We start from the raw sequence: 15904 nt of genomic DNA on the forward strand, positions 1-15904 counted from the left end.
TCTGTGCAACTTGGCAAAACTTGGCGCTGGACCTCATTATGTGTTATAAAATGAAGGAGCAGGACTCACATGAAATTGAGATGTCAGTCCACATCTAATTTCTGTGATCCCAACGGTTTTTTTTAAAGGAGAGACTTGTTTATAAGAAAAAAAAGAGAGAGACACATAAAGCAGTTATGTTTTCATGGAATGCAGATGACCTTAACAACATAGCCACTGAATTGTTCACTTTAAAATGGCTAATTTTTCTTTTTTTGGGGGGGGTGGGCGGGGGGCAGGGATAGTCTCACTCTGTCATCCAGGCTGGAGTGCAGTGGCATGATCTCAGCTCACTGCAACCTTTGCCTTCTGGTTTCAAGTGGTTCTCCTGCCTGAGCCTCCTGCATAGCTGAGATTACAGGAGTCTGCCACCATGCCCGGCTAATTTTTGTATTTTTAGTAGAGATGGAGTTTCACCATGTTGGTTATGCTGGTCTTGAACTCCTGACCTCAAGTGATCCACCCGCCTCCACCTCCCAAAGTGCTGGGATTACAGGCATGAGCCACTGTGTCCAGCCCTAAAGTGGTTAAATTTTATTCCTCAAATGAGATAGAAGTTTATTTCTCATATAACAACAGGTCACCCATTCTGACCTGTTGTCCCACCTTGGATGTCCAAGGTGGGTCGTCCAAGGAGCCAGGCTCCTCCTTCATGTTGCCCTGCCGTCTCCCAGGGTTTTATATTTGTCTGTATGGTCAGAGTAGGACTAGAATGGTTAATTTTATGTTGCATGTTTTTTTAAAAAAACAAAACAAACAAAAAAACTTCAATTTAAAAAGATGACATTGACTCAGCTATGATGGTAGACAGCAGACTCCAAAAGGTTGAAGGAGGCTTGGTCTGCCAAGTGGACTTCCACCGTGGCTGTGATTCCCTTGATAGCTTGGGTATTGGATTTTCCCATGGGAACAGAAAGTCATCCAAGGGGTATGTGTGTGTTTGTGTTTGAGGCATCTCCCTCCTGCATAGCTATCATCACATCCCAGAGGACACTCAGGCAGTGGAGGAAGCACTTTTCTTTTTATTAATCCAAAATGTGCGGTTTTCCAGAGTGACCTAAAGATGAGTGGTCGGCTGGGCTGGCCCAGGATTCCTTCCCCAAATTGCCCCCAGCACAAACTGTTCCCGGGCCACATGGCAGAAAACAGATTCGACGTTTAAACAAAGTTGCTTATTGGGTCACAGATTATACAAGACAAACCATGGTTAAGTGAGACTCCATAAATTTGTGGTAAGTCATTCTGGGCGCCAGCAGAGTTTACCTTTGTGCTGTCTATGAAGTTATTTGCTAAGCCTCTTGGGAATGTAAACGAGTGAAGGTCTTGACGAACTTAAGAACAAACTCTGAAGGTCTTGAAGCTTTGGTTGATTGTTTATGTGCAGACAGATGCTGTTAAGCACAAATCTGCCTTAACCAGCCACTACCGCAGGCCAAGCAGGACCTCTGCTTGCAAGCATTAGCAGTTTGAGTTACTGCCTGTGCCTGTCTTTGAAATTAAAAACAGTGGGTTTTAAAAGCACACACAAACCACACGCACTCCGGTGAGGCTGTGTCACCATCCTCTAGCAGTTGGCCCCAGCTAGGAAACATAGTCATCTCAGGCTCCTTGGGCTTCCTCCCATTTCCAGTAACTGACCTCGTCCTATCTGTTCTGACCTTAAAGTTTTTGGCTCTCCTCCTCTCCGGCCTTCCAGCCAGAGACCTGGCTGCTGTAGAGGCTCCTCTGCTAGCTCTTCTGCCCCCAGTTTCGTCTCTGGTCAGGCTGTCTCTCCAAGGTCACCAGACAAATTCTTCTGTGTCAGTTACTATTGCCGTCTGACAAAATCACCCCAAAACCTAGTGACTTAAAATAATAATTCATTTCATTGTCTCTGATGGTTTCTGTGGGTCAGGAATTCAGGAGGGCCTTGGCTGGGTGGTTCTGGCTTGGGGTCTCCTGCTATTGCAGTCAGATAGCTGAAGCTGGAACAGTGGGAGCCTTGAGCACCTGGGGGCTCCGTGGGCCTCCCTCTGTCCATGGAGTCTCAGGGACTCTTCTGTACGAGGTGGCCTCAGGGCAGTTGAGTGGGCTCCAGGCCTGTGTGTTGAGCAGGTAGAGAGAAGCTGCATTGTCTCTTGTGGGCTCACAAGTCATAGGGCATCATTTGTGCTGGGCTCTGGTGATAAAAAGTTACAAAAGCTCCTCCGGTTCCAGGGCGGAGGGGTCACAGACCTCGCTCCCCCCATGTGGGAGGAGTGTCACAGTCACGATGCAGAAGGAGCATGTGGTCTGGGACTGCTTGTTATGGTCATTTTTAGAAAATATAATCTGCTTCACCTTCTAAGTCACAACAACAGTCGTCATTCCCTGTGGAAAAATCTCTGGGGGCTCCAGAACCCTCACAGAAAAGTGGATTTTAAAGAACGTAGCACAGATGCCTTACCTATAAACTGGACAGGAGCAAAAAACGGAGGGAGAAGTGAGGTTCTGAGCCTAGCTCCTAGGGCCAGCTTAGCTGCCCTCTGAGTAGTTTGGGTGTGAGCTGGCCCTTGTGACAAGGCCCCAGTCACCTTCCCAGGCCACCCCCCATGGTTCCCCACCTCCTCCACGCACCTGGCTCACCTCTCCTTACCCTGCTGCACCTGCTGCCTGGAAAGGCACAGCAGCTCATCCAGGACTAAACCACTCCTGTGGCCCCATTCTGAGACATCTTCTGGGGCTCCCTGCCCTACTTAGTGGGAACCTCTACTCTGACATTGACATTGTTGTGGATGGTGTGTTTACTCTACCAAACTTGGAGTGTAGGAACTGGTTACATCTCACTTGATGATGGTTTCCAAATCAGACTTTGCCCTGGAGTTTGCTTAGTAGGCCAAGTTTTCCTGTATGCAGATGATTTCACAATACTCTCAGATGTCTGAACACTGTAGCAGATATGTAGATGGTAGGGTTTTATTTGACTGATTTCTTGTTCTGAGAAATTGTTTTAGTCCATATTAATGGTGGTTTTATTTATTGCAGGGTGATTTAAGCAATTTTATGCTTTTTCTTTAAATCATATGAAAACAAAGTGAAATATTTCTTATCTCAGTTTATATACCAAAAGAAAAAAATAACACAAAAAAAAACCCCTAAAAGCCTTGGAGCCTTGCCAGCTTAAAGTGGGGTAACTGTGCCCTCCTTATTATTTGACATCCTAACAAGGACTCTTCCTTGATTTTTTTTTTCCATACTGATTTTGACTGCACCATAAGCTCCATGAAGAGCAGAGACTTTTGTTGACCACTCAGCATCAAAAACAGTGCTTGTTACCTAGGAAACACTCACATAAATGATCAGATGACTAACTGAATGGGCAGAGAATTCCAGAGGGTGAGGAGGAACGGTCCTTCTTTTACTATTTACCTTTCCACCTGGAGCACACCACTGGGAGGTGGAACTGGTGAAGCTCACTTTATAAAGGAGGTGCCTGGACCAGTCAGAGTTTTGAAGGAGCTGGCCTGTGGGGCCTAAGGAGCTCTTAGCCACAGGGTGACTTCCCCTGACTGGCCTTCTGTTTATTTTGTAGCCATGTGAGGGAGGGAAGTCCTAGGAAAATAATTGACACAAAGAAGTACAAATCAGTGTATGGTGAACTGTGCCTTGTCTCTTTGTACCTTCTCTGTCTCATTATTGGACACACCACTCGGCCTTGTGGTTACTTGCTGTTTTATGGACAATTGGTTCCTTGAGGCTTGGTACTGGGTCTCATTTGTTGGGCCAGATTCAGGGCCTGGCCCAGGGTTGGCAGTCAGTGCACAGTTGTTGAATTGTAGCCCAGTTGCTGGCCTGCAAGCGGCCAAATCCAGGATAATGGTCTTGTTTTGAAGGGTGTGGCGGTTGGGTGTGTCTGCTCTCGCAGTAGGATAGAGGGCAGTCCATCTAGAAGGAGTCTTAGAGTTCATCTGGGCCAAATCCCAGGCCATGAGATTAAGTGAGCAGTCCAAGGAACACAGATGTCTAATGACAGGGCATAACCTTGGACCCTGGACTCTTGAGTCCTAAGCCCTCTCTTTACTTGTTCTTTCTTGTATTTTTTTGACCTGTTCCGTTTCTGTCCTGGGCTGGTTCACTCCTCCTTTGGCCACCTGGTGGTTCCCTGCTTCCGGGAAGTCACCATATTGATGCCAAACTTAGCGCAGACACCTGACGGGCATAGTGCACTGCAACCCAGAACTCCTGGGCTTGAACGATCCTCCTGCCTCAGCCTCCCAAGTAGCTGGAACTACAGGAGCACACCACCACTCCCTGCGTACTTTGTATTTTTTTCTATTACCTTTAAAAAAAGTTTAGATATCTGATAATCATAACTTAAGCATCACGATTATGATGAATACCCTTGAACCTGCCATTCCATGCGAGACCTAGCTTTCATCTTCCCCTCGTGGCTTCCCTGGAACTGCTCTTCTACTCTTCTTAAATGTTGTATTTATCATTCCCTTGTCTTGGCTTAAAGAAAAAAAAAAGCCTTGTTATATTAGTCTAAAACACATGTCTAAATAATAAGAGTGTTCATGGCCAGGTGCAGTGGCTCACACCTGTAATCCCAGCACTTTGGGAGACCGAGGCAGGTGGATCGCTGGAGCTCAGGACTTTCAGACCAGCCTGGGCAACATGGCAAAACCCTGTCTCTACAAAAAATAGAAAAATTGGCTGGGCATGGTGGCTTATGCCTGTAATCCAGCACTTTGGGAGGCCGAGGTGGGCAGATCGCTTGAGGTTAAGAATTTGAGACCATCCTGGGCAGCATGACAAAACCCCATCTCTACCAAACTACAAAAAAATTAACTGGGCATGGTGGCCTTCCAGCTACTTGGAGGGCTGAGGTGGGAGGATGGCTTGAGCCTGGGAAGTCGAGGCTACAGTGAGCCGACATTGTGCCACTACATGCCAGCCTGGGTAACAAAGTGAGACCCTGTCTCAAGAAAAACAAAAATTAACCAGGCATGGGGGTGTGTGCCTGTAATCCCAGCTACTTGGGAGGCTGAGGTGGGAGGATAACTTGAGCCCAGGAGATAGAGGTTGCAGTCAGCTGAGCTTGTGCCACTACACTCCAGCCTGGGTGACAGAGTGAGAGCCTATCTTTAAAAAAAAAAAAAAAAAAAAAAAAAAAGTTCACTATTGCTTGTTTTTGAGCTTTATATAAAAGTGGCAGCATCCTAGGGAGGCCCCTGTGACTAGCCCCCTCCCTCCATCCCCATCGTTCCATTTCCGGGGTCACTTATGTCGTTGCTTGTAGCTGAAGGTCATCCACATCTGCTTCATTCTCCGGTGCCGTTTCCTGTTTGGACCCCTTAGGGTTTGGGATGACTCCCAAGCAAATGGCTCCAGTTAACTCTAATTTTAACGTCTTACAAGCTGTCATTAAGCTTTCCCATGTTGCTTCACTTATGGGAAGCATTTAGTCATTTCCTCATTGAATGACAGTTAAACATCCTTAGCCCTAGAAATTTGTAGTGAAACATTTCCAATTAAGATTAATTGGGATTAATGCAAAATACGAGTCAGATCGTTTTGTAGTGGTATTCTAGTGCTGTCAACTAGATACAGGCCGACAGAGGACTGTCTAGCCCCCTTGCGGGGTGGGGATGTGATCAGCATATGGGAACTGGGGTTGTGAACAGGCTCTGAAGAAGGATTAAAACAGCGTCTTTCACCTTGAGCTTCTCTGGTCAACTTAGGTCTTTTCCTGGATAACACTGCTCAGTTTCTGGTTAATCCCTTCTATATTCTGCCTGGATCACACTTTCAAATGAGACAGGCTTCCTTATATCTTAATTTGCTTTTCTTTTGTAAGGAGGATTGCTAATATCTAGTTGAGATACTCTCTGAAGACCAGAAATTTTTAGGGGTTTTGTGTGGTCTTTAAATTAGAATTGAATATAAAATGTTTCCCTGCATGTGCGCTCTTCTTGAGAGGGACCTTATCGTCTATCAGATTCTGGGAATCTGCAGCCCCCGAAGCAATTATTTTTAGCCCAGGAGGGCTTCTCAGCCTTAACTCTATTAACATTTGGGCCAGGTGATTCTTTGTTGTGGAGAGGCTGTGTATCACGTTTGGGGACATTTAGAAGCATCCCTGGCCCCTACCCATTAGATGTCAGTAGTTTCTTCTCTCCCAGTTGTGACAAAAATGTCTCCATACATTGCCAAATGTCTCCTGGCAGGGTTGGTTGGAGGTGTGTGTGCATGTGTGTGCACGTGTGCAAAATCATCCCTAGTTGAGAAATACTAGTTTATACCTTTTAACGAGTTTGACTTGAATCATTTAGGGTTTTCTATTCTTGCTCAGCCAAGAGAATACCTAGCTATTTATTGAGTTTGAACATTAGCTCTAGTTTAAGGGGAGCAAGAGAGAGAGATCCAGGGCTGGGTTGAGGGGCAGGGAGGTTGGGCAGGGGAATCATTTAAAATTTTAAAATATTTAAAAGCTGTATATATATTTGTATGCACGCAATATCCCTAATCATTAAACACATACTACTGTGCATTAAACATCTCACATGCATTACTAAATTATTGTAAGTCTCTAAGGAAGATACTATGTTCCCATTTTATGGATAAATAAACAGAGCCTTCTAGAGATTAAGAAACCTGCCCAAGGCCATAAGTTAATGAATGGTAGTACTGGGAATTGAATATGTCCCACTAGAGTCAAATCAGCTTATCTGTGTGTTCTGCCCTAGATATGGTGTTAAAATTTCCTCTCATGCCAGTGGGCCAAACCCGTCACTGTGGCCTTGGCTGACATGTTGGCATAGAAGTGCGTGGCACAAGTGGGGAATTCATATTGCTGGCATTAAGCAAAACAAGTGGTAGAGTTTCTGGGGTGGTGTTTTTCTTTACTCTTTGCAGGAGAGCCAGTTCATTGTGTGTTCCAGGATGAACTGTCACTGATAGCCATTTTGAGCAAGGGACAGGCTTTTTCTTTTCTTTCATTCTTTTTTAAAACAGCCGACTGTGTATGCCATGTCAATATCTTGTTTTAAAAAAATGAAATTGACTCTCCTTAATAATGTGTTATGTCTTTGGTGACTATGAAGTGGGTCCTTGTCCCACGGCCTACTTGTGGTTAAGAGACCTGGATTATAAATGGTAATATTCAAAAGTTGTATTTCATTAAGGCCAAATGTGGCATTTTGAGGATTACTGTGTGTATTCTATGAGGCTGTAGCTTGTTGATTTAGGCCTTTCAAAAATCCTGAAATTGGTCTGAGCAGAGCAGATTCCAGATACAAATTAGATAGTGCCTCTCTGCTTGGGTAGTGTTGGGGACTCCATCTGCCTTACTTGGAGTCATCTGTACCTCTTAGAGTTGCATACACAGGTCTTCACCATTGGACCTGGCCCTCCTTTCTCACTTTATTTCTTGTCTCATCTCCTGAGGTCTAGGCTTCCGTGTTAGAACCCATGCGCATTGAATTTACTTTGCACTTTACCAGCCTCGCCTCTGCTCAGTTCTCTTCCTTTCCCCCTGCCTTTATTTATCTCTTTTTCATATATTTATGGTGACTGGCATATGATGGCTCTTAGTAAATACTTGCAGCATATATACTGTGAGGAGAGTATTGTGAAGCACGGGACGCATAGCTTTAAAAAGGTGCTTGGGCTGGGCACGGTGGTTCATGCTTGTAATCCCGGCACTTTGGGAGGCCAAGGCAGTTCGATTGCTTGAGCCCAGGAGTTCAAGACCGGCCTGGGCAACATGGCAAAACCCCATGTTTGTCCCCCCAAAAATATAAAAATTAGCCAGGTGTGGTGGCATGTACCTGTGATCCCAGCTACTTGGGAGGCTGAGGTGGGAAGATCACTTGAACCTGGGAAGTGGAGGTTGTAGGGAGCCAAGATCGTGCCACTGCACTCCAGCCTGGGTGACACAGCAAGACCCTGTCTTTAAAAGAATTAAAAACATTTTTTAAAAGAGTGCTTGATAAACAAGGGTCATAGTTGTCTTTCCAGTCCTCTGCTGCTGCAGTGACATAGTTTACTGCATTGGCAGTCCACTTTGCTGGGTGGAGCGAGCTCTTGACTAGTGTAGTTTAGGTCTTAGTGTTCTGAGTTTCCATTGAATGAATGAAGCACTTTTAACCCGTGTGCATCTTGCCACTTGTTCTTTGCCTGGCTTTTCCCCCTCGCTTGGAGCTCATCAAGGAACCTGGCTTGGGGATGTCACCTGATGTTTATACCCAGGTTACAACAAAGGGCAAAAGTAATCCGCTACTTGAGTGTGCTCACCATGGAACCAAATGGGAGGCACGACATCTGCAGCCGCCAGGGCCCGTTGAGCAGAGCAGGGGAGCCGGCGAGGGAGCTTTCTGACGTCTCCAGCCTGCTTCCACTTCTTTCAGGGTCTTTTGGATGCCCCCACTTGAGACAGAGACTGCTGTCAAAGGGGAGCAGACAGCCTGCACAGTCCCCGCCTCCAGGCTAGCGGCACACAGAGACCTGGCAGAGGGCCCACTACACGGCTCTTTGGGTTTTAGAATGCCTTGGACAAGCATGCTTTTTAAAAGGAGGTTTTGATATTCCTTCTGGCAAAAATGACTGATGCACTTGTATTTCTCCCTCCACAGAGTGATCAGCAGCTGGACTGTGCCTTGGACCTAATGAGGCGCCTGCCTCCCCAGCAAATCGAGAAAAACCTCAGCGACCTGATCGACCTGGTACGTGCCTCCTTCATATGGTTCCATTTGAGACTGTGGCTAAGAGTGGGTTGCTTTTGTGTAGCTTTTTCCATGCAGAATTCACAACACAGGAAACCTTTTCTCTCCCTGGCAGACCATGCCACTGGACTATGAGATTCCTCCAGGCAGAGAGAAGATGGGTTTCATATGGTGGTCTGTCATTCAGAACCATCTGTGTTGATGAAGCCCAAGTTAGGAGTTCTGAAGTTAATGACAGTCTGCTCCCTCCCCACCTGCCTTGTCTTCAGTGTCTAGAAGCGTGCATTTAGACGTGGCGGGGAAGAGGCTATACCCATCCCGCAGGCATTTGGCAGTGCACGCAGGCCAGACACTATCAGTCTCTGCTATTGTATGAGTTTCTCCAGCCAACACAGTACAAGCGTCTACCTGTAAGATGCTTCCGTGGCTTCATTTCTAGTTTGAAAAGGTATAACAAACAAAAGTTGGCTTGTTAAAGGGCCTGTCACATCTAGTTTTTAAATATTCTATTCATTTTCATAGATTTTTATGCCCAGAATGATTGATCTCAAGATGTTGCCTCAAATTCACTAGCACCATATTATTGGAGAGTGCCCAAAATATTCAAAAACATCTATAAAGCCACAGGAAGTATTGGAAAGGAATAAAATCAGGTCTTAAGAGGCCAACCGAATCATCCTGATCACTTGGCAGTGAGTTCCGGTGCTGGGTTTGGAACGCGAGTCCCTGAGTCTGGTCCTCTGTTTTTTCTGTTGTGTCCCATGTGGTCTTGGATGTGATTATCCATTGCCAAGCATGGCTCATTAGTGAGGTATCTTTTTAGAGTGGGTTGGGAACTTGTTCCTATGCTGTAGTGATTTATTTAATTCCATTGTATGCATTCAGAACAGTTTTACTCGGAAAAATATATGACTGCTAGGAGAGGCACGCATGTCATTCACAGAGAAAACTTTGTACAGCAGCCCGAAAGGTCTGCAGTGCCACTATTTGTATATTTATAGGGATGCAAACTCCCAGCTGAGAGGCAAGTGTGTGACACAGAGCGGAGCCTGTGGAAGGAGTTGGGAATCTGTTGTATCTCATTCATAGTAATTCAGGAAATGGGAAGAAAGAGGTTTCTTGAGGTCACTGGCTGTTCAGAGAGACAACTGCATGTGCTTCTGATGTAAGTGGAGAGAAGGCAGGTATCAAAAAGAGAGGGCCCCGCCAGACAGTCGATATTTCAGATGGGTAGTAACATAGTTGTGATGCAAATGAACCTGCTGTGTGCTCAGGATAAGGGGTCCCGGCCAGGAACCAGCGAGTGAGGAAAATCATTGAAGTGGGCTTGGCGGGATCTGGAGGCACAGGACCCTGTGGAAAGGGTAGCTGCCTGCGTTACTCCCAGTGCTTGTTGCCCTGTTGGAAATAGAGCCTCTGTTGCTCATTTTCACATTTTTCTAGAGGAGCCGTTTATTTGGGTTTTTATGTAAAATTCCCTGGTTTTTTTGTTTGTTTGCTTTGAGACAGAGTCTCATTCTCTCACCTGGGCTGTAGTGCAGTGGGGCGATCTTGGTTCAGTGCAATCTCCTGCCTCAGCCTCCCCAGTAGCTGGGATTACAGGCGCCCACCACCGTGCCCAGCTGATTTTGTATTTTTATTAGAGACGTGATTTCACCATTATGGTCAGGCTTGTCTCAAACTCTTGACCTCAAGTGATCTGCCTGTCTCGGCCTCCCAAAGTGCTGGGATTACAGGCGTGAGCTACTGCGCACGACAGAATATCCTGATTTTTAAACATTGGCCTGCCCATTAGATTGGCTGGGTCCAGTTTTGTGTAGAACCTGGACCTGAGCGTGTGAAATGTGAGCTGGGGGCGGGTGGGCGGTGTGGGCTGGAGGGGTTAGAGGAGATGTCCTTTGTTGAGAAATACTGAAGTATGAAGTTGGATAGGTAGGAGGTATCCTTGAAAGTGAGGAGACCTTGGACTTGATGTGGTGAGAATGGTCACCATCAGCCCACTGACTGCTAAGCTTGTATGTAGCGCCTCATGCGCAGCCGTATTTAAACTCTCAACAGTCCTGTGAGGTAGGACTACAGAGTGCGGTCTGGGAAGTGCTTTAATGGCTTTGCATTTTTCTTGGTCAGAAATCTATGATTGATCCTATGTGGAAGAGGGGGGCAAAAGTTGAAGGTGTGATCCGCCTTTAATTTGGTCAGCTGCAGGGGCTTGTTTTTCCTCTAAACTCAGCATGAAAGCATGCTTGGCTGAGTTTAAATTTAGTTTGCCAATTTAGTTATTACTGTATTTTAGAAATAAGCCAAACATAGAAGTAGGAAATGATGAACAAATTTTTCTCAGTAGACCCTTCCTGGTGTTTAATAGGCTATTTTGTTCTTATGGCAACTGAAGTGTTTCACTACAGCTGTGTCTTTTCTCCGGGATTCCCTCATCACTCTCTCTTTCAGGGATGTGCGTGTAGCTGCTTTTATGAAAACCTGGTCAACTGGTTCCCTTGCTGCCTGTGCCGGTTTTCCCTAGGCTCGACAGGGAAATTGCAGCATTGATGGCGAATGAAGAAGAGTATCAAGAGCTGTCTTTCGCCATAGCCAGATAATGAGAGAGATCACCTCTGAAGCTTAGTTGCAGGATGGTGCTTGGACATGGTTGAAGTGCCAGACCATATCTACCACTGATCTATGATGTAGTGTGTGACATTCTATAGATTACTGTCAGAGCATACTACTTTTCCTTTTTTTTTTTTGGAGGGACAGGGTCTTGCTCTGTTGCCCAGGCTAGAATGTAGTGGTGCAATCAAAGCTCAATGCAGCCTCAAACTCCTGGGCTCAAATGATCTTCCTGCCTCAGCCTCGCGAGCAGCTAGGACTGCAGGCACCCACCACCACATCTGGCCAATTTTTAAAAATGTTTTATTTTGCATAAAGACTGGTTCTCTCCCGGTGTTCCCTAGGCTGGTCTTGAACTGCTGACCTCAGGCAATCCTGCTTTTCTGTTTTTAACTTCGTCTTCTGTAGAATGTATGCTAGAGCTGGTGGAGGTGGGCTGAGGTTGAGGTGGACAGCTGACATGTGTTGAATACCTGCTGGGTTCCCAGGACTAAGCTGGGGACTTCTGTTTGTGTTGTTTATTATTTCTTCAAAGTCATACAACACCCCTGTGAGGTACATATGGCCACTTCACCTCCTTTAGATGATTTAGACTCTGTAGGGAAGAAGCCAGGATAGGGATGTGGCTTGGGAGCGCCGGGAGGTCTGGTTTCTCCTGCTTGCCAGGTTCCTTTGGGTTAGTCACACTGAAAGCAACAGATTAAATGTGGCATGTCTATGTGGTGTGTCAGTTTTGCCTGTTGGGAGAGAAACTGTTAATTAAATTCATTAGTAATCTAAAATGTTAACACATAGGTATATTATGGAGAATAATGTTAACTTCATGTAATTTAAAAGCAAGAACTAATCATGGGGCAAAAAATCCCTTCTCAGAGCCAGGTCATTTATGATTAGTGGTTCTCTTTCCTCCACTGCCTCAGGGGGCGGCCTGAGAGGCGCCAGCTCCCCTCTCTGGCTGTGTGGAGGCTACCTGGTGGCCCTGTCTACCTCAGAGGCTGAACAAGAGGCCAGAGTGGATTCCATCATCCAGAGTGGGTTGGGGAAATGGTGTTCTCGTTAATTTTTTAATTGAAGTATGAGGAATGTCAAAATGGAAATGGAGCATGACTTTTCAACAAATTAGGATCTGGTAATGCATGCCTCATTAAAACTATATTGACATGCATTGGCCAGGCGCGGCAGCTCATGCCTGTAATCCCAGCACTTTGGGAGGCCAAGGCAGGTAGATAACTTGAGACCAGGAGTTCGAGACCAGCTTGGCCAACACGGTGAAACCCCATCACTACTGACAAAAAACTATATTGACATGCTTCAAAAGCCATTTTCGGATTGATGGCCTGGCTTTGAGCTCCTTGCTACATATGATGCTCATATAAGGGGCAGTGCACTGGCTTTGTACTGGATCCTGTGACTGATCCTGGAAGTTTCTTCTTTGAATGTCTTATTTTCATTACTGCCAGTGTTCTCTGGGAATGACAGTTTTTCTTCTTTCCTGTTTAACTGGATTTACAAAATGCTTTTATTCTGTAAGGATTGGTCTGTGCTGAGTATACTGTTGTGGCACTGAAGTTCACATGCAGTTTTAGTTTCTTCCCAAAGCTGTATTTTCAGAAAATTCACACTATTTTGCACCTGTCTAAAGGCAAAGGATCCAGGCCTTTGTCTGGTGTAATCTGGGATCAGTCAGATGTTTTGAAAGTAGCTAATGCACTGCTGCTCCGTGCAAACAGCAGTCATTCCTCCCTGCTCACCTGCCCAAGATAATGAAGGTGGGGAGACTGTTGTTTTCAAGAAAAGTCTCCAGTTTTAAGACGGACGAGAATGTCAGGATTTGCCAGCATTCCCCATGAAGGGAATGGCCTCGCTTAGATGTCAGGGCCAGGGAACTGTGGGGGAATGGATCCAGTCCACCATGGTCTGATTATAGAGTGGCATTAAAGAGAAATATGAGGGATGCTTGGCAGCCAGGACAAGGCAGCCCAATTTATCATGCCAGATCAGCTTTCTTTTTTCTTCCCAGCATCAGAGTTTTTGCTGCCTTGGGATTATGAGGCCTGCTCTGATTGGTGGGAAATGACCTTCCTTTGCAGATGGCCAAAACATCATTTTCTTACATATTAATCCCATTCTGCTAGAGTGAATCCAGCCGAAATCTGTTGTTAAGCTGTTTCAAAAATACCCACACGTCCATGAGGGCCAAGAATCATATGATGTGAAGATGTTCCCTTGGCTTCGTAAACTTGGCCCTTCTATGGCCTTACTCTGCACACTGGCAGCAAGAGCAGAAATGTCTCAGCTGGGGTGTATTTTGAGCCCTGAGCTGAGGAAGGTGTTTGTTTCTGCATATTGGCACCCAGCAGGCCTTCCGTCCTTTGCCTTTTTAAGAGCAAACCAAAAATAGCCGTGAATCTGTTTAACTAGGCAAGAAAGTCTCTGCCTGCAAACATTGGGCACTTCATGTTTTTAGTTCCTTTACTTCTTTCTTTCTTATAGTCACCCTAAGGCTCAGCTCTTGGGTGTCCCCAGACTTTACTCAAGCAAGGGGAAGACATCAGGGCTGGGAAAGTATCCAGGCCAGTGAGGTAAAGGTGGAAGAGACATCCTGATTTTTTACTGGGGAGTTGATAACTTCGTAGGTTAATTCGTTTCAGCATATTCTTCTTTTTAAGTAGCTAGAACAGCGCTCTAGAAATAGAAAGAGCCAGCTGGGCATAGGTCTTCACACTGCCAGCCTCAGCAGTAGCCATACTTTGAAATTATCTCTGTCACACCCCTGCATCGCCACCTCCATCAGGGCTGCATGAATCTGCAGGGAGTGTGATTTGACAGATGAGAAGGCTGAGCACATGGGGGACGTGTCCACGTTCGGGCCTCAGTGCCCCTGCATCGCCACCTCCATCAGGGCTGCATGAATCTGCAGGGAGTGTGATTTGACAGATGAGAAGGCTGAGCACATGGGGGACGTGTCCACGTTCGGGCCTCAGTGAACGAGTGAGTGGAGACCTGCTGCTTACGTTTCCAAGAACCTGCTGTCCATGAAGCAGCCCATGGAGCCAGCTCACACACATTCGTAATTGATTGGTGACGTGAAGGCTGATACTATTAGTTAATAGTTCATTAATACGATTGATTAGCAGAATATCTGATGTCTGCTAAGCAGTGCTGCTCAGTTTTCAGTCTTTAATAGTTAAAGCAATGAAATCTGGAAATTATTTTTCCAGGGACAGCTGTGTGGAGCACAACTCAGTTTTGTCCCCCAGGTGATGAAGGTGCACTGGGCCTGGGACCCAAGATGACTACCCGGGCCTTTGGGGATCTTGAAGGCCAGATACCATCTGCTTTATCTGTGTTAATAGAGTAAGCAGGCTTACATTTTCTTCTTCCCTGGCTTCCCCTTTAGCATTGTCATTCCAACAATCTCAGACCAGCATGTTTCCTCCTTTATTTCAAAGACAACATTTAAAATGTCTTCACTTAGGCTGGGCCTGGTGGCTCACACTTATAATCCCAGCACTTTGAGAGGCCAAGGTGGGAGGACTGCTTGAGCTCAGGAGTTTGAGACCGGCCTGGGCAACATAGGGAGACTCCATCTCTACTGAAAATTTAAAAAAAAATTTGGGCATGGTGGCATGCTCCTGTGGTCCCAGCTACCCAGAAAGCTGAGGTGGGAGGATCACTTGAGCCCAGGAGGTCAAAGCCGCAGTGAGCTATGATCACCCCGCTGTACTCCAGTTTGGGTGAGAGAATGAGACCCTGTTTTTTTTTTCCTTTTTTCTTTTTTTTAAAGTTTTTGCCTTTCTAAAGGGGTCTCAGCTGAAGTAGATGAAAAGGTAGTGGATTCAGTCGACATTTATTGAGCACCTCCTGGAAGTCAGGCACTGTGTTTTACTCTGGGAAGAAATGCAGCCTTTATTCCTTGCCTTCTCTTCCACAGGTCAAAATGCAAGGATTCTTCAGCTTGATTCCCGAAAAGAATGACCCTAGTTGGATTCTCTCGGGCCACTGGTCATTGACCAGTGAATAAGCTCTGAGGATGAGTAGCAAGAGCTGTAGAACTGAGTTATTCTTTCTGCAAGCATTTATTATATGCACCATCCATGCACCAGACACTGTTTAGGTGCCAGGGTTTTCGTGGAGAACCAGATGAAAGGCTTCACTCTATGGAGCTGACATTTCGTGGGGAATTAATTTCTGGAAAGAGGACTTGGCTGTGGTCAGCTTTGCACGCTGTACATCTATTGAGCAGGATAACTGGCAGCTGTGCTTATTTGTTTTACACATAAAGGCGTTAGAGGCTCTTTAATGGTCGTACCCAGCTCTCAGTAAATGTTTGTCCACTTCTGTAAGCCATTGCTCGCCACCTTTTAACTGTTTCCTCAGTGACTTGTGCCTTGGTGCTTCTCAGATTCTTTTCCCAAAGTACTCGTGTCAATAGAGGAAGAAAGAAGAGCAGATACACATCTTTGGAGTTTTAGGGGAAAATCCAAAGGTGCCTGCTTCAAGGAGAGCATTGTATGTTTTGTCTTATTTAGAAATTGTATTCTGTCTGGGAATGTGGCAGTCACCTGAAGTTA

At 45.9% G+C, this 15904-nt stretch overlaps 1 protein-coding gene across 2 annotated transcripts in view; it reads left to right on the plus strand.

Annotated features, from left to right (window-relative positions):
• The window catches only part of CAPZB (capping actin protein of muscle Z-line subunit beta), a 145664-nt gene that overhangs the window by 53795 nt on the left and 75965 nt on the right, over positions 1-15904 (plus strand). For both annotated transcript variants that reach the window (XM_007980259.3, XM_073007765.1), the window contains exon 2: positions 8634-8723. In XM_007980259.3, the coding sequence (XP_007978450.1) occupies positions 8634-8723 (90 nt within the window). The remainder of the gene's footprint in view (positions 1-8633; positions 8724-15904) is intronic.

This window comes from Chlorocebus sabaeus, chromosome 20 (genome assembly GCF_047675955.1).
Source record: "Chlorocebus sabaeus isolate Y175 chromosome 20, mChlSab1.0.hap1, whole genome shotgun sequence".
Classification (NCBI taxonomy): Eukaryota; Metazoa; Chordata; class Mammalia; order Primates; family Cercopithecidae; genus Chlorocebus; species Chlorocebus sabaeus.